General features: G+C 39.0%; 1 protein-coding gene and 1 non-coding gene across 8 annotated transcripts in view; one reads left to right on the top strand and one right to left on the bottom strand.

Annotated features, from left to right (window-relative positions):
* The window catches only part of ARHGEF28 (Rho guanine nucleotide exchange factor 28), a 316,904-nt gene that overhangs the window by 94,060 nt on the left and 203,347 nt on the right, over positions 1 to 19,497 (bottom strand). For all 7 annotated transcript variants that reach the window (XM_074384818.1, XM_074384828.1, XM_010336521.3 and 4 more), the window contains 2 exons: positions 9,694 to 9,815; positions 1,235 to 1,515 (listed from right to left, as the gene is read on the bottom strand). In XM_074384818.1, the coding sequence (XP_074240919.1) occupies positions 1,235 to 1,515; positions 9,694 to 9,815 (403 nt within the window). The remainder of the gene's footprint in view (positions 1 to 1,234; positions 1,516 to 9,693; positions 9,816 to 19,497) is intronic.
* LOC120365712 (U7 small nuclear RNA) lies at positions 14,405 to 14,466 on the top strand. The gene has a single exon (XR_005580587.1). It is a non-coding gene; the product is annotated as a U7 small nuclear RNA (small nuclear RNA).

Here is a 19,497-nt window from a genome sequence, read left to right on the forward strand (position 1 = left end):
TATCAGATGTAATAAAACTAAAACTATCATTTGAATGACTTTTTATATATACAAGAAAATATAAGGTAACTGAAAGTAAAAGAAATATAAGATAAATTTTATATTATAAAATACATATTATATAAAATGAGCCCACTAACTTGAAACTTGAATACTGGCCATCTACCATGGAACTTCTCTTATGGTCCATTCCATTCCCATATCCCTATTTCCCTCCCTGGATATAACAACTATCTGGAATTTAGGAATTTTTTTCCCCTTGATTATCTCGCTTTTCTTTTTTTCTTCTTTTTGAGACAGGTCTCATTCTGTCGCCCAGGTTGGAGTTCAGTGGCACCATCTCAGTTCACTGCAACTTCCGCTTCTCATGTTCAAGTGATTCTTCCATCCCAACCTCCCAAGTATCAGGACCACATGTGCGTGCTACCATGCCCAGCTAATTTTTGTATTTTTGGTAGAGATGGGGTTTCACCATATTGCCCAGGCTGGTCTCGAGCTCCTGAGCTCAAGTGTTCTGTCTGCCTTGGCCTCCCAAAGTGCTGGGATTACAAAGCATGAGGCACCGCGGTTGGCCTCTTGTTTTTCTTTATAGCTTATGCACATATGTAAGTGCCCTATAGTAATATATTGTTTAATTTGCATTTTATAAAAATGAAATCTAACAAGGATTTGGGGCTTTTTTGTTCCTTCGTGCTTCTAAGGTCTCTGTTATTATGCATGCTGATGTAATTGTAGTTAATTCATTTTCATTACTTACAGTATTCCTTTGTGTAACTATATATTATTTATCTATTCGAAATTTGGGTCACTTCCTGCTGCTATAAATACTCACATATAGGTCTCCTAGTACACAGGAGGAAAATGCATATTTGACTTTACAGGATCATGTCAAATTCTTTTCCCAAGTTATACAATTTTCTCTCCTATCATCTTTATGTAGGAATTTCCATGGTATGCATTCTCACCAAAACATGGGATTGCTAGGTTTTTAAATTTTTGCCAATCAAGTGAGTATAAACCGGTATCTCATCATGGTTTTCCTTTATTATATTTTAGTCAGTTTTCTGAGGTGTCTTACTTTCAAATCTATGAATATAGGAACCTAAAAGGGGACAACATTTTGATGAACAGATAAAAGTGGTAGAGAAAATGAAGTTTAAAACCCGAATTTTCCAAGTCTACCTATAAGGCTCTTTTATTTTCTACAGTTTTTCTCTACAATATAGGATCTTACCTCCTTTTCTTTAGAGGATTTTGTTCCTTTTCAAATCCATGCCAACCAAAAGAAAGATTTGAGTTGGAAGTATGTGAACTCGTTGGTGACATGAAGGACCGCTGGGCTTCGGTGTGTGCTGTCCCTTCGTCGTTCTCACTTAGTGGGTACACACTGGGGCTGGTTTCTGTAGGGAGGATGTGTTTGCTGCTCTGAGGCCCCAGAGTGCAACCTCTGGATTCAGGGCTGGTAGTGGCAGTGATTCCCTCTATATTAATATAGCTGATATCCAAATCGCCAACCTGGAAGTTGAAAGAAAAACATTTCCTGAGTAAAAGCAGTTAAGATTGGCCTAGCTAAGAGTAAAATTTTACCAAGTTAAAAAACTTCTGGCCAGGCACGGTGGGAAGCTGAAGCTGGCAGATGACTTGAGGTCAGGAGTTCAAGACTAGCTTGGCCAACACGGTAAAACCCATCTCTACTAAAAAAACAAAAATTAGTCAAGAGTGTGGTGGCAGGTACCTGCAATCCCAGCTACTTGGAGGCTGATGCAGGAAAATGGCCTGAATGGGAGGCAGAGGTTGCACCAGTGTACTCCAGCCTAGGCTACACAGTGAGACTCCGTATCAAAAAACAAAACAAACAACAACAACAAAAACTTCTACTTTATTTATATTTTTGGTTTATTCTTGTTTTATGTAAACAGAGAATTATTTTACGTTTTGTTCACATGGCAGCTATCCCATAATTCACAAAAAGGAAGACAACTGGGTATTTTATAAAGTTGTTCTTCTACTACAAAACCAGAAGCTGATTATGCCTCTAACATTTATGAACCACTGACTCAAAATGAGGGGGAAATATTTTAAATACTTGAGAAAAAAACTAAAGACTATACAACTTTATTCAAAAAGTAGCTCATAGGAATCTGGGTAACCAAGGTAATAGTAGTCACGTAAATCTGAGTCTCATAAAAAGCAACACCAAACAAAAAGAACAAATAAAGCTACATAAAGCACATGTATATAGCATCATTAAAAGAAAGAAAATGCCCAAATTTCAAATTACCTGTAAGTAATAAAATCCAGCAAATCCAGCAAGCGAGCCCTCAAGCTCCTGCCATAAGACTGTCTGCAGAGTAAGGGGAGTCACGGAAACTCTGAATGGCAGAGAAAGGATGGAACTAGTGAAGAGCCTAAGATCTACCTTAAAATGCCCACCAGAAAGAGAAAGCCCAATTGACATGAATGGAAAAGAATCCCAGCTGATCAAGCACTTGCTCTAAGAAAGGCATACTTTTAAGTACTCATGATTTGAGGTGGTGGTCATCAAAAGGCATCATTTCTAGGGTGAGGACAGTAAAAAGGAAGAGCGTAACATCATTTGGAGATAGAGCAGTGAAAGGGAAAAAGAAACAAAAGGGGAAATGTTAGGATCCTAAATCATGGAGCATCATCATAATTTATTAAAACAAAAATCATTAATGAATGTTTAATGGGTGAAAGTCTAATGAGCAACAGGATATTTACAATGGCTTAAAATTTCTCTTGACATGATACTTAATTATTATTATTTTTTTTTGAGACGGAGTTTCGCTCTTGTTACCCAGGCTGGAGTGCAATGGCACGATCTTGGCTCACTGCAACCTCCGCCTCCTGGGTTCAGGCAATTCTCCTGCCTCAGCCTCCTGAGTAGCTGGGATTACAGTCACGTGCCACCATGCCCAGCTAACTTTTTGTGTTTTTTAGTAGAGACGGGGTTTCACCATGTTGACCAGGATGGTCTCGATCTCTTGACCTCATGATCCACTAGCCTCGGCCTCCCAAAGTGCTGGGATTACAGGCTTGAGCCACCGTGCCCGGCCTACTTAATAATTTTTAAAAAACAGTAGTTTTACTAAAAAAGGAACTTGGCAGATGAAAGATATTAATAAAATCACCAGTAATGGGACAGATTGATGTCCTGTGCCTCCTGATAAAATGCACTGAGAAGAACCCATCATCACTTCCGTAGTATTCCTGCCAAACATGCCTAACCTAAATCCAATTATGAGGAAATATCAGAGAAACTAAAACTGAAAGACATTCTAGCAAAAAACAAGAACAAAAATCCTGGTCTGTATTCTTCAAAATTATCAGTGTCATAAAACGCAAAGCCTGAGGAACTGTCCCAGATTAAAGGAGTCTACAGAGACATGACAACTGCATGTAACACATGTAATGGAATTTTCTTTTGCCACAGAGAACACCATTGGGACAACTCACTAAAATTGAATAAGGTCTGGAGATAGCTAATAGTATTGTATCAATGACAATTTTATGATTTTTGTAACTGTACTGTGCTTATGTAAGAAACTATTCATGCTTTTAGGAAAATAGACCATGAAAGATTAAGGGGTAAAGAGACACCACATTTTTCATTTGTTCTCAAATGGTTAAAAAATATTTATAGACATATTTTAACTATTGACATGCAAACATGTGTGCACATATAACCACCAACTCAGGGAATGACAAAGTAAAACGTAGTAAAATATTACCATTTTGGGAATTTGAGTAAAGGGTATACAGGGATTCTCTGTACTGAAATTATGAAACACATGTATTTTTTTCAAAGTAGTTTATATGACAAAAAAAAATTTTTTTTTTTTGAGAAGGAGTCTAGCTCTGTCACCCAGGCTGGCGTGCAATGGCGCAATCTTGGCTCACTGCAATCTCCCTCTCCTCGGCTCAAGTAATTCTCCTGCCTCAGCCTCCCGAATAGCTGGGATTACAGGCAACCACCACCATGCCCAGCTGATTTTTGTGTTTTTAGTAGAGACAGGGTTTCACTGTGTTGGCCAGGCTGGTCTTGAACTCCTGTTCTCATGATCAGCCCACCTCAGCCTTCCAAAGTGCTAGGATTATAAGCGTGAGCCACCATGCCCAGCCTGCAGAAATTTTTAAAATAACCTTCATCATGTGAATTTGCTCATTAGGAAGCTTGATTACCTTGAAAACTAATAGAGACATTAATATAAGCTAGCAATGTTTTTAGGTTTCTTTGCCAGGTTGAGGAAGATAAAGGAAATTAGATAAGATTATTTTCAGACATTGCTAGAAAGTATTTTAAACATGCAGAATTTGGACTCCTTACATTGTCCTTGCTATTCCAATAGATGGAGGCAATATAAAAAGTACTACACTAACACAACGAACTTTGAGATTTTGTTGCAGATTTAGTTTTCGATGCACAACTTGGCAATCTGCTATGTTTCAGTTTGTTGAATTAGACCATTTGAGTTCCCTCTAAATGCATGCTTCACTTTTTTTTTTTTTTTTTTTTGATTTTGGTTTGGCTTCCCATCATTAAAGCAACACTTCTTTCTCCTAGAATATTCCAAAATAAAAATTATATCTTGGTCAGGTGTAGTGGCTCATGCTTGTAATCTCAGCATTTTGGGGGGCCAAGGTGGGCAGATCATTTGAGGCTAAGGGTTCAAGACCAGCCTAGCCAACATGGCAAAACTCCATCTCTTCTAAAAATATCAAAATTAGCTGGGTGTGATGATGTGCACCTTTAGTCCCAGCTACTCTGAAGGCGATAGCATGGGAATTGCTTGAGCCTCAGGGGTGGAGGTTGCATGAGCTCAGATGGTAACACTGCACTCCCACCTGGGTGACATAGCAAGACTCTGTCTCAAGAAACAAACAAAAAAAGAAAATTATATCCTAACCTTTGATTTACCAAATCTTTGGTTTGGAAAATTTTGCATTTTTAACAAATCTTAGAACATATAAAAACATAATATATATACTTTTTCCCACATAATATTGAGTCATTTATAGGTTTAGTTACTTGTAAATGGAAATACCATAGTTATAGTATTCACTAAGGCTCAGAACAAAAAACACATAAAGAGTCAGGAAGTATTTTATTTAAACAGTTGAGAAAATATGGCAGCAAATTAAATCTATTAAAATCAAAACATGACAAATATATATACACTGAAACAAACATCAATGTAGGAAATTGAAGCAACACAAATAAATGGAAAGATATCCTATGTTCATGGACTGAAAGAATCCATGTTGTTAAAACATCCATACTACCCAAAGTGACCTACAGATTCTATGTAATCTCTATGAAAATTGCAATGGCAATTTTTCACAGAAATAGAAAAAAATCCTAAAATTTGTATGGAATCCCAAAAGACCCAGAATAGCTAAAGCAGTCTTCAGCAAGAAGAACCAAGTTAGAAGCATCACACTGCCTGACTTAAAATTGTATTACAAAGATATGGTAATCAAAACATTATGTTAATGACATAAAAATAGACACATGGGCAAATGGAACAGAATAGAAAGTCCAGAAATAAACCCACACATAAATATGTCAACTAATCTTCAATGAATGTGCTAAAGATATAAAATGGAGAAAAGATAGCTCCTTCAATAAATGATACTACGAAAACTAGATAGCTACATGCAAAAAAATGAAACTGGATCCCTATCTTACAACATACACAAACATCAACTCAAAATGCAACAAAGTTTTCAACATAAAACACGAGGCCATAAAACTCCTAGGAGAAAGCACAAAGAAAAAACTAGTTGACATTGGTTTTGGCAATTACTTTTTGGATGTGACACCAAAAGCACAAGCAAGAAAAGTAAAATAAGTAAGTATGATTACATCAAACTCAAAAACCTCTGCACAGCAAAAGAAACAACAAACTAAAACAGCAACTTATGGAATGGGAAAAAATATTTGCAAGCCATGCATCTGATAAGGAGTAAATACCCAAAATATATAAGGAACTCATGCAACTCAATAGCAAAAAAAAAAAAAAAAACCCACAAATAACCAGATTTTAAAACAGACCAAGGACCTGAATAGACAATTTTTCCAAAAAATGACACACACAGATGACCAATAGGTCTATGCAAAAGTGCTCAACATCACTAATCAACAGGAAAATGAACAAAAGTACAATAAGATACCATCTCACACCAATTAGAATGGCTATTACCAAAAGGATAAAAAGATGCTGGAAAGAATACGGAGAAAGGGGAACTCTTAAACACTGTTGGGAATGTAAATCAGCCACAGTGGCAAAGAGTATGAAGATTCCTAAAAAAATTAAAATACGACTACCATATGATCCAGTAATCCCACCTCTGGGTATGTATCCAAAGGAAACAGAATCGCTATCCAAAAGAGACGTCTGCACTCCCATGTTCAGTGCAGTGCTATTCACAGTAGCCAAGAGATGAAATCAACCTAAGTGTCCATCAACAGCTGAATAAAAAAAATGTGGCACATGTGTGATTTTCTGAAAACAGAATAAAAACAGTGTTTTTTCTATTCTCTTGCTCAGCAATTAACACAGAACTCTTCTTTGACTGAATGTGTAGGGTTTTCCCTGATACTCAGCAAGGAAGCAATACTCTGCTGAGTTTCCTCTAATTCAATTCAGTTCAGTTCAGTTCTGGCACTATCAACCTGGGGGAGTCAAGTCCTACAGGCCTCAGTCCCACAAGACCACCCCAACTTCCAATGACAACTACAAGCCCCAGATTGCTTTATCAACCAGCTATAAAATGAGGTTCCCACAGACCCCTTCTCAGGTTCAATCAGTTTGCTAGAGCAGCTCACAGAACTCAGGGAAACACTTATGTTTCCTGGTTTATTATAGTGAATTTACAAAAACTACAGAGAAACAGCCAGATGGAAGAGATGCTTCAAGAATCCCAGAAGGGGCATGGAGCTTCCTTGCCCTCTGCAAGTGCACAATCTCCAGGAACCTCCATGTATTCAGCTATCCAGAATCTCTTGAACCCAGTCCTTTTGGGTTTTATGGAAGCTTCATTATGCAGGCATGATTGGTTACATTATTAGTCATTAGTGATCAATTTAACCTTCAGCCCCTTCTCCCTGTGTGGATGCTGGTGGCGGAAATGAAAATCCCAATCCTGTAATCCTGCCTTGGTCTTTCCTGTGACCAGCTCGCATCCTGAAACTACCTAGTGGTTGCCAGCCACCAGTCATCTTATTAGCATACAAAAGATATCAACTTTGGAGATTCCAAGGATAAGTACAGTCATTTCTCACTTAAGTATGGAGATATGTTCTAAGAAATGCATCCTTGGGTTATCTTGTTATTACGTGACCATCACAGAATGTACTAACACAAACCTGATTGATAGTATAGCCCTCTACACACCTAGGCTATGTGGTGTAGCCTATTTCTCCTAAGCTACAAATCTATACAGCATGTTACTGTACTGATTACTATAGGCAACTGTGACACCAGGGTAAGTACTTGTATATCTAAATATAGAAAGGTACAGCAAAAATATGGTATTATAATCTTATGGGATCATCTTTGCATATGCACTCCACAATTGACCAAAATGTGACAGATTCCATATACATGTGCGTGCACACACACACACACACACACACACGAATATTATTCAGCCGTAGAAGAGAAAACGGCCAGTCATGTGTGACAACATGGATGAATCTGGAAAACATTATGCTAAGTAAAATAAGCCAAACACAAAAACAAATACTGCATGGTGTGACTTATATGTGGGATGTAAAAAAGCCAAACTCATAGACACAGTGAGTATGAGGGTGATTACTAGAGGTTGGAAGGTGGGGGAAATGGTGAGGTGTTGGTCAAAGGATACAAACTTTCAGTTACACAATAAGTTCTTGAGACCTAATGTACAACATAGTGACTATAGTTAATAATGCGCTGTGCACTTGAAATTTGCTGTAGATCTTAAGTATTCTCACTACAAAAATTAATAAGTATGTGAGATGATATATGTGTTTAATTAGCTTGTGGTCATTATTTGATAATATGTACATGTATCAAAACATTACATTGTATACTTTATGTAACATAATAAAGCTGGAAAATAATAAATACCAGAACATGGCTAACACACACCAAGTCCAATTACCCTGTGGTATAGTTTGGCTCTGTGTCCCCACCCAAATCTCACTTTGAATTATAATAATCCCCAAGTGTCAAGGGTAGGACCAGGTGGAGATAACTGAATCATAGGCGGGGTTTCCCCCATGCTGTTCTCTTGACAGTGAGTTCTCATGAGATCTGACAGTTTTATAAGGGGCTTCCCTCTTCACTCATTGTCTCTCCTGCTGCCCTGTGAAGACGTACCTTCTGCCATTATTGTAAGTTTCCTGAAGCCTCCTCAGCCATGCGGAAGTGTGAGTCCATTAAACTCTGTTCTTTATAAATTACCCAGTCTCAAGTATTTCTTCATAGCAATGCGGAAGGGACTAATGCACCCTGTATCTTGAAAGTGTCCTCAGAACTCCCACTCTGTCCTATACTCCATGCCCCATTCTAGATTTCCATAACTGGGACTTACATTCAGTTAGTTTATACCAAAACAACTATACCAATTATTTACAGCTGAAGTCCATTCTGATACATTAGTGTCTCTGTCATTATGAATACCATCCCAATCTGTGCTGCATTTGATACAACAGTGCTTTGTAACACAAAAGGAAAATGCAGAGATGTGCTACCAAAGGACTGAAATTGAGATCTAGACAGAAAAAGTTTAGATCACAGAACACATCTATGAATAGCATAAAAAATATATGCATACTAACAACATAAAAAGGTTAAGTATCTTACGCCCAGTGAGTAGAGAAGGTGCATCTTATATGCAGATTAAGTTTTAAAGTCAGTGCATTTGGCAGAAATTGTGTTGTCAAAACTACCCTTGAAAATCCCTTAAATTCCCCATATATTAGAGTGTTTAGAAATCTTCAGATCTATATTTTAATTCTTATACATGCTAAATTTTGAAGATCACCGAGCTAGAGAAAAGAACAAAAGACAACAAGATGGGGCACATTCAAACCATCTGCTTCTGTGAGATTTAATTCAAAAGTCTCTATAAGGGAATGGGTAGAAAGTTCAAAAGGATTCCAGCTTCCTTATAGCAAGATACTAGTCTGTATTAATATGAAAGCTCTACAATCTTAGTACATGTTAGTAAATGTAAAGATTAACTAAGTAATTTATGTAGCAGTTTCCTATAGTGCTGGGACCAAGCACCCGCTCATTACATTTGCTGGATTTGAATACAAACATTGCAGAATCAGGTCATATACATACTGTTTTTTGAAAAGCTGTAGAGGAGATATTGGTCACACAGTTGTCATTTCCTACTTGGGCCCCAGAAAAGTGCTCTCACACTCTTCCCATTTGGCAGTGCCTTGAGATCCCTCTCTGACAGTGCCTCTTGGCTGAGTAAGGTGTGTTGTGTGCTGAAGCAAGCACCTAAGTTAAATGTTTAAATGCTCATAAAATGAGACTCCACAGCAGCATCCTCTTTTGCTGCCCTTACGCTAAAATTTTCAAAGGAACACAACAATGTCGAATCTATTTCTTCCAAACTCAGGTTTTGGAGAGAGGTAGAGATCCTCCTGTAATGTCAGTTGGGCCTTACCTGATCAATCACCATACAGTTCGCATAGACTTCATCACCACCGTTCAGCATGTCCGAAAGCTGGCCTGCAGCAAGCAACATCGAGGGCGGCTTGGATTTCTTTAGGACATCGAAGGAGCGATCTAGAGGACAAAAATGAAAACAGGGTAAATAAAAAAGAAGGGATTTATTTTACAGTCAAGCTTTACCTTCTCAGACCCTAAAGAAAAAAAGTTGAGTGCATTTTTTAAATGGCTTTTTGCTAGATTTTATGATCTACATGCAAGTAATTTTTTATCTACATCTAAACTTCAGTTATCTAGAATTTTCATGTAGGATGAAAAGTTCTAGGCAGATAAATATTTGCCCACTTCAAGCATCATTTTCCTGATCATTGGAGGCCTTTGTAAAATCAATTAAATCTTCACTTTCAATTTCTACTAGATTTTTAAACTAAACTTCATTTCCCTTTATTAATAACTAAACTTGATTTTCCTTTATTAATAACTTAGAAGTATTAGTGACTGTACTGTGATCCTCAGTTTCCACTAACGTGCTCAGATTGAATGACCCTCTACCAAAGGACCCAAAAGAATACTCTGCCTAGCAGTTGTGGCTCGGTACCACTTGCTAATATGCAGAATCTCACACATGGAGAATTTGCCTTGTATTTTGGTTACGGAAATGTTTTTGCTTGCTTTCATGTTTCAGCTTTGTTCCAAATAGATGAGGTTGCCTAAAATTGAGTCCCAGACAGTTAAGCTGTTACTGTGTTTGTAGAGAATGAAGAGTTAAAGGCAATAAAACATTCAAGCTACAATGCTTTGTGTCCTGTGACCTTGGCTAGTTTACCAGCCCTCCAGATATCTTCACAAAGTTTCCCCATCCATAAAAGCAGATTACTATTATGCTTTCCTCATAGTGTGGTTATGAAGATTAAGGATGTTGAGACATGTACAGACTTGACACATGCCTGGCACAAAGTGCTTATTTGATTGTTAGAATTACTATTATATTTGTAATTATTATTAAGGATAGTGATTTTTAAGCATGTTCTGTGTGAAGTGCAAAGTTAATACTAATCCCAGTGTGTTATGCTAGTGACAGATTTTCAATATGTGTAAATGACTTTCACAGCGCAGATTCAGTGCTATACCTATAGTAAATTCCATCCTCACTTACATCCCAGTAGGTTGTCTTGAATGAGTACAAAGGGATAGTACTGCTGTTACTCCTCTTACCTATGTCATAACATAAAATCTGGTCAGCCCATGGGAGTGAATCAGGAAATTAAAAAACATTAGTAACTGTTGGGTTGATGTACCATGAGCAAAAAAAAAAAAAAAAAAAAAAAAAAAAAAAAAAAAAAAAAAAAATTCATTCTTTTTTGGAAAGTAATGATAACATTATAAAAGTTCCAAAGTTGTATGAATTGTAGTTTCATAAGTCAAATGGCCCTGGCTTCAGATACTGCTTCTAAATCTATCTCTTCCCCACACAGAACACTGAAGTGTGAGATTCATTAAGCTCCTGGAGGAAACGCACAATGTGAAAGCGAAACATTTTCTTCTTATATACACAACGTATTCTTTTAGCAATTTATTTTAATAAGTAGCAATATATAAAGCCCACAAATACTTTATAAGTATAACCTTTATAATTCACTATACGTTTTTATTCTAATTACACAAAAGAAAAGCAAGGTTCCAAAGCTTACATAATAAATCAAGAATCTGACAAAACACTATCAATATGCTCTGAAGAAAGAAAATATTTACTCAATTGTCATTGTACATCATGTTTTAAAAACAATTATAAATAGCTCCACATGGCCTTCTGAAGTGTAACTAATCCAGGTTCACTGCTCTACAGTGTCACAGGTTCACAGACTATAACACCTGACATTTCTGCCATCGTATTTGAGGGGCTGTTCCTGCTCCTTTTTAGCTGCTGCCAAATTAAGACTTCATTGACAACTAGACTGACCTAAGAACAAGATATTTAACAACACAGTTGCAAACAATCAATGGATCTCAGTTTAAAAACACAGAACTAAGTGAAGTATGACCCCAAATTGTGTGGTGCCAGTGAATACATCGTCCAGTCACCAACAGCCATATTCTTTTTTTTTTTTTTTTTTTTTTTTGAGACGGAGTTTCACTCTTGTTACTCAGGCTGGAGTGCAACGGCGTGATATCTGCTCACCACGACCTCCGCCTCCTGGGTTCAGGCAATTCTCCTGCCTCAGCCTTCCCAGTAGCTGGGAGTACAGGTGTGCACCACCATGCCCAGCTAATTTTTTGTATTTTTAGTAGAGATGGGGTTTCACCATATTGACCAGGATGGTCTTGATCTCTTGACCTCATGATCCACCCGCCTCGGCCTCCCAAAGTGCTGGGATTATTGGCGTGAGCCACAGAGCCCGCTTAACCACCACAAGAAAACTCTATTCAAAACCCGACTGCTCGCTTCATGGATAGGCCAGACCAAAAACTATAGCTATTTCCACATCTATAGGTAAAAGGCACTTGGATTCAAACTTCCTTCTCAACAAATCTCCATGGCCCTGTGTGGCAGGTATGAATCTGTAAGGAGATCATGTCCAGCAATAAAATAAACTAAAAGATGGTGAAGTCTGATTACTTTGTTCAATTTGGGATCTAATTTGTTTTCTGCATGGTTAATTTGATTAGAGTTTTAGAAAAAAAACGTAGTCTAGTTATGAAGACAGGTCTACATTGTCTTAACTGCAATTCTGAAATCCAAAAAGCTCTGAAAATCAGACTTTTCCCCATAAGTTTGGTTCAAAAACATAGTCTGTGGCACAATCTGATCTAAGCTCATATTGGACCACATATATTCTTTATTTGCTCTACTTGGTGTCAATGTCATACATTTTGCTGCAGGAATATTAATAAGCTTGATGAAAGCATTGCACCAGGTCTCCTATGGGAGTCATATCATATCAGTATAAACACCAGGCCAAAAAGATCTGAAAATTCTGAATTCCAAAACAAATCTGGTTCCAAGAATTTCAAAGAACAGATTGTGGATCTCTATAAAATCAGCCACCTTAGATATTAGAGCAACACTTCCCAAGCTTTTGTCATTCTTCGACCAAATTCACAATTTTGCCAAATTTACATATCATCTATATTATTTCACAGATATATTCACCTGTATTATTTAGTGCCCATCTTTAAATGGACTCACCTGTTTTCTTTTAAACAAAATTAATTTAAGAAATAACTTTAATAGTAAGAAAAATCTTATCCACACTGTACACAGGAAGCCTGTATTATTCCTGTCAAAAGTAGAAAGGAATTATATGTATTAAAATAATGCAAACAAAACAATGAAATTAGACTCTGACTAAATAGTTGCCTATCAAAGCTGAGGGTCTGAGAGGCCTGCTTTCTTTGTTGTAAAGGGAGATTCTGAAGGATTCAAGAAATGTTAAAGATGCAAGGGTACCACGCTGAGACTTTCTCCTTCAATTAACAGAAAGATTTTTAAAAAATATACCCGCCTGACTCTATGATTCAACGTCATCTTTGTGTTTATGGCCATCTCCAAGATGAACTGTTCTAGAGGAATTCACCCTACATTTTGAAAAGGTGGCCTATGCCGGATATGGAGGCTCGTATCTATAATCCCAGCACTTTATGAGACTGAGGCAGGTGACTCACTTGAGCCCAGCAGTTCAAGACCAGCCTGGGCAACATGACTAAACCCTGTCTCCACTAAAAATACAAAAATCAGCTGGATGTGGTGGCACACACATGTAGTCCCAGCTGGGAGGTGGAGGCTGCAGTGAGCTGTAATCATACCACTGCACTCCAGCCTGGGTGACAGAGTAAGACCCTGTCAAAAAAGGAACAGAGGGAGAGGGGAGGGGAAGTAAAGTTGGCTTAGCCCATGTCATCATCCCATCACTGGGGTAATGACTCCACTGAGACAGTAAATCTTGTGAATAACATGGGTGTGCAAGGGCATAATCCAGCAGTAAAGTGTCTCCTCTCTAATTCTGCCACCTAGAATCTGACATCTGGTTTTAGTCACTTGCCACAATTATTAATAACATTGGCACAAACATCCCTTTTAGTACTTTTCTGGGGCATACATAGCCTCCACTTACCAAAAGACGCCTTAAGACAATAGGAGCTAGAAGTGAATACAGACTCACAAACCAGAAAATGACACAGACTGACAGGACCATCACTCCTTTATTAACTTCAGTACTAGTCACTGCAAATAATGGGCTTAAAACCAGAAGACTAATCATGAAAGGAAAATAAACCCTAAAGAACACCTTCAGGCCAGGAGCCGTGGCTCAGGCCTGTAATCCCAGCACATTGGGAGGCCAAGGCAGGTGGATCACCTGAGGTCGGGAGTTTGAGACTACCCTGGCCAACACAGTGAAACCCCATCCCTACTAAAAATACAAAAATTAGCTGGGTGTGGTGGCACGTGCCTGTAATCCCAGCTACTTGGGAGGCTGAGCAGAAGAAGTGTTTCAACCCGGGAGGCAGAGGTTGCAGTGAGCTGAGTTAGCTCCACTGCACTCTAGCCTGGGTGACAAGAGCAAAAACTCTGTCTCAAAAAAAAAAAAAAAAAAAAAAAAAATACTTTCAAGTTATCATCAGCTGCATACATTGAAGTGGCTAATTGTTCTATCTTGTTTCAGCCAGTTCAAAGAAAAAGCTATAATAGTTTCCTTTTTTTTTTTTTTAAGTGTTACAGCTCTTTCCAAATTTGTCTAGCAGCCTTTTCGGGTTTTGCCAGAAAGCCCCCCAAAAACAGTTTCTTTTTTTTAAAGGTATCTTTTCAATACTTTCAAGAAATATGATTTTATCACTGCTATATGTAACTACTCCAGTAATAAATTTAGTGAAAAAGTTATGCCCCCCAAAAATGGACTGCTTTTTCAATGAGCATATAGAAATAATTTGCAAGAAGAACCAGCTATTTGTCTTAAATTAATGCTGTCTTACAGGAAGTTTTTCTCAGCAAAAAACTAACTTTATAGTTTTGTTGATAACATTAATTTTTAATATTTGGTAAGCACATATTTCAAAGACAGTATAAAAGCAGCCAAAGCTCAACTCCCATTAAAAAAAAAAAAATGGCTGCAGATTTTAAATTAGTAAAAAGCATTAGTGTGTTGCAGTGGTTAAAAGCATGAGCCCTGGACTGCCTGGTTCAAGTCTCCACCCTACCATCTATTAGCTGTGCGACCTGGGGCAAGTTACTTAAGCTCTCTGTGCTTCCATTTCCTGACCTATAAAATAAGGCAATAATAAATCTATCTCACAGAATTATTGTGAGAATTAAATGAGTTAATATTTTAAGTGATTAGAGCAGTTTCACTTGTGACATAGTAAGCACTCTATAAATGCTTTATTAGTTATGCTTCCTAAATATTTTGAAAGTAAATAAGGTTGCATAATTTTAGTTCTGATTCTTTTAAAAAATAATTTCAACCTCGGTTATAACTTTACATGTTCAAAAAACAACCCAAGGCCACTGGCATGCACAAAACATTCCATTTGCTTCATGAAGCGCATTTAAAGTGCGGTAACTTTTATTTCAGACTTAGTTGATGTTAAGAAATTTTGAAAAACCTATCCTGGACATGGTTAACTGAAAAATGTGAAATGTGAAGAGAAAGAAAAGCTGTCAAACTGCCCTTAGGATTCACCTCCAAGGACTGAAGGATGAGCTCTCATGAAATGGGAGGGATTATCACCGCAGGATGAACAAAGAATAAAGTCAGACAATCAGAGACAGCATTTCTCAAGAACAAAGGCAGGATTTCAGAAACTAAGATGTCCTAACATGATGAAGTGGACTCGGGCCAGCTTCTCACTGCAAAGTGCCTGGAGGATAAACAGCAACTCCAAGGGGATCCCCAGCTCTCCGCTCTCCTATTCTCCCTGCTTTGGAACGTGATCTAGGTGAACTCCACAAAGGCTCCGTGAAGTCAAAGTTTTCATCAGCCTGTCCTTGCTGTACTAAATGCTCTAATCAGGTGACACAGGGCAGACAACTGAAAGTAAATATATTTCACCCAGAGAAAGAAGGGGAATTGGAACTAGGAAGGAGGACAAGGAGAGGCAGCTACAGATGCCTCCCTTCTCGCTGGCATTTACAATGACCTCTAATCTAGCAGGAAACAGTTAACGGCATGGCCCAGCTTAGGACCTTTTCAACCTGATTTCGAACAAAATCTACCTCTCCCTTAAGAAGCTAAGAGCCTTGTAGCTAAAGGAAAATGTGGCCTACTTGACTGGTTATGTAAGTGACCCACGCCCAGACAGAAACCCGGCTAACGCAGTTTTCTGCAAACCTGCTGCTGATCTGGGTTGGCCCATTCTGGATAACAAACCTTACCTGCAAAAGTCAGGTGAGGGCCTCTCAGTCCAGATATCTCTCAACTGTGCCTGAGTAAATTGGTTTCATTCATTCATTGTATTTCCTTTTAACTCTAGTCCTTTATGAACAGCAAAAACATTCATTGAGAATAACTAACCACCATAAATGGGTGAGATTTAGAGTTCAGTTCCCAACACTCTGCTGAAACAGTGCCCTTCATGGTCACCAAAGACCTTAAAATGACAGAACTTACAGAAGTTCTCGGTCACACCTCCTGTGACCTACGGCAGTATTTAATACAGTTGATCACTTCCTGTCCTTATCCACCAGGACACCAGGCTCTCTAGGTCAGGCGGCTCCAAACTACTGCCCGTGGGCCGCATGCAGCCCCCTGAGGCCATTTATCCGCCCCCCCCACCCCCCCCGGCCGCACTTCAGGAAGGGGCACCTCTTTCATTGGTGGTCAGTGAGAGGAGCACAGTATGTGGCAGCCCTCCAATGGTCTGAGGGACAGTGAACTGGCCCCCTGTGTAAAAAGTTTGGGGACGCCTCTCTAGGTTCTCCTCCCCGCCTTACTGGACTTTCCTTCTCAGGCCCCATGACAGGTTCCTCCTCAGCTTCTGGATGTTGGCAGATTGACTCCTTTAGGATCAGTCCTCAAACCTGCTCTCTCTCTACTCTTCCCTTGGTCATCTGACAGCATGGCATCACATACCATCATATGATGAGGACTCGCAAAGTTTCAACTCCAGTCCAGATGCCCAGACCACTCCCCTGAATCTCAACTATCCCCTCAGTATCTCCTTCTCGTTGTCCAGCAGTCATGCCAAGCACAACAGGTCCAAAGCTGAGCTCTTGATTTCTCCCACTACACCCAGCTTCTCCTCCCGAAAAAATAGCGACTCTGTCTTTCCTTGGAGTCACCTTTGGCTGTTTTCTTTCTTTCACAACTAGATTCAGAATCTGACCTTTTCTTAACACCTCCACTGAGATGCCAGACAAGCCACCACTGTCTTCTTCCTAAACTGTTACAACAGTAGTCTCTCTGCTCCCACTCTTGGCCCTCCATAGCCTTTTCTCCACAGGATAACACAAAGGAAACCAAGTCATGTCATACCTCTGCAAAATTCTCCAATGGCTTCCCGTTGCATTCTGAGCGAAGGAAGACCAGACTTTTCCATGACCTACAGTGCCTCCCATTTCCTGCCCCTCCTCCACTTTCTCCTCGCCTCTCTGAAGCCCTGCCCACTACTCTACTCCAGCCCCACCAGCCTCCTAGCTGTTCTTGCCTCAGGTCATTTGCACTGATTTACACTGATTTCCCCTGGATATACAGAGGCCTTGCTTTCTCACTTTCATATGGTCTCTGTCCCAGTGTCATCTTACCAAAGAGGCTCTCCCTGACCATCTTATATGAAATGGCAAACGCTAAACCTTGCTTTATTTCTGCTCATGCCACATACCATCACTTAGCATATTAGAGATTTGCTTGTCATAAATCACCTGTTTCCTTCCACTAGAGCATAAGCTTCATAAGAACAGCAACTTCAAAAACAGTTTTGTTCACTGTCTTCCAAGTAACTAGAACTATAGAGGCAGGCAGCAGATAATAAATGTTCACTAAAGAGATAAATAATGTCTCATCAAGAGCAGAAAATTCTCTTCAGATCTAGTAATGTTTTCTCAGATTCTGGACATTTTCTTGTGATAGGCTCTCCTTGGTACATGTTGTGATGGGAGTATCACTGTCTTGTTTCATTCACTTATTCACCCATTCATTCATTCATTCTTTTTTTCAACATTTACTGTCTACTGATCATCAGGTACTGTACAATCTGCTGGGCCCAGGACAAGAGCCCTCAGCCTCTATTACTGACTCTTAAAAAAAAACATCTTCAGGCTGGGCACGGTGGCTCACACCTGTAATCCCAGCATTTTAGGAGGCCGAGGCGGCAGATCGCCTGAGGTCAGGAGTTTGAGAACAGCTTGGACAACACGGTGAAACCCCTTCTCTACTCAAAATACAAAAATTAGCTGGGCATGGTGGTGGGCGCCTGTAATCTCAGCTACTCGGGAGGCTGAGGTAGGAAAATGGCTTGAACCTGAGAGGCCAAGGTTGCAGTGAGCCAAGATCGCACCACTACATTCCAGCCTACGCAACAGACTGAGACTCCAACTCAAAAAAAAAAAAAGAAAAAATCTTTAGAGCCCAGTATTGTGTATTCCCCAGGAGGTCCCCTGACACAGCCAGGAGGCTTTCCTTCTCCTCTCAGCTCTGCCTATTACCTCTGCATTTTGTCCTGTTGCCTATCACACTCTGGTGATCAGAGTTTTATTTTGCTCTTTCTGGTAGATAAGTAACTCCCTGACTAGGGTCTCAGCTACAAACAGATTGTGTAAAACACAATTTCATGCGCCTCTTAGGCCTTCTGGTAGCAATAGCCCAAGAACATTACTGTTTAATCCCTTTATTTAAAATATCAGATAGGCTACCTCTTTGCTAACAAAATAATCATATGATCAGGCAGATATGCAAAATAAAGGTACTGGGAAGATGATAACAGAAAGAAAAACATGTAAAAGGGGGAATTAGATATAAAACAGGAGCTACTATAAGAGTCGGCGTCTCTGGAACACCTGCTATACACTGAGTAATTATACCAGACACTACTGCTATTGTAATTAACATAACAATGGTGCTTACTCTGAACCAGGCACTCTATGATTAATATTTATTAACACATTTCATTCCCAAAACAATTCCATTTGAGAGATGAAGAAACTGGGATGCTATTTAAATAACTTCCCAAGATCACACAGCTAATCAGTGGTAGCTCTATGCAGACACTCTGCTATATAGTTCAAAGTCCTTTATGCAATAATTAGGGTTACCAAGTATCCTATCTTGAACCAAAGAAAGTGGTATTTGAGCAATGTCTGGTATTTTTCCATTAAGAAGTTTCATTAATGTGTTACAATATGACTTGCACCCATATATGTTTGCCCACTTCCTGGGTCTGTGCTATTCACAACTGGCAGTTTGCTGCTGGGATATGACCCTGTGAGTCTTGCTGAGAAAACATTCATAGAACAGTAGATATATTATCTCATTTTGTTTAAGAGCACAACAACATTCAAGGTGCTCAAGACTCAGAGACCAGAAAGATAAACTGTCAACTGCTATTTCTTGGTGATAGAGTATAAGCAGTTTTTGTTTTCAACTCTTTACTATGTGTAATTTCTACATTTTTAACAATAACCATCTTTATATCTAAAATAAGAGTTTGAAGAAGTCATTTTGAGGGGGCGGGTAGACAGAGTCTCGCTCTGTCTCTCAGGGTGGAGTGTAGTGACACGATCTTGGCTCACTGCAACCTCTGCCTCTGGTGTTCAAGCAAGATTCTCCTGTCTCAGCCTCCATAGTAGCTGGGACTACAGGAGTGCACCACT

Source organism: Saimiri boliviensis, chromosome 1 (assembly GCF_048565385.1).
Source record: "Saimiri boliviensis isolate mSaiBol1 chromosome 1, mSaiBol1.pri, whole genome shotgun sequence".
Lineage (NCBI taxonomy): Eukaryota > Metazoa > Chordata > Mammalia > Primates > Cebidae > Saimiri > Saimiri boliviensis.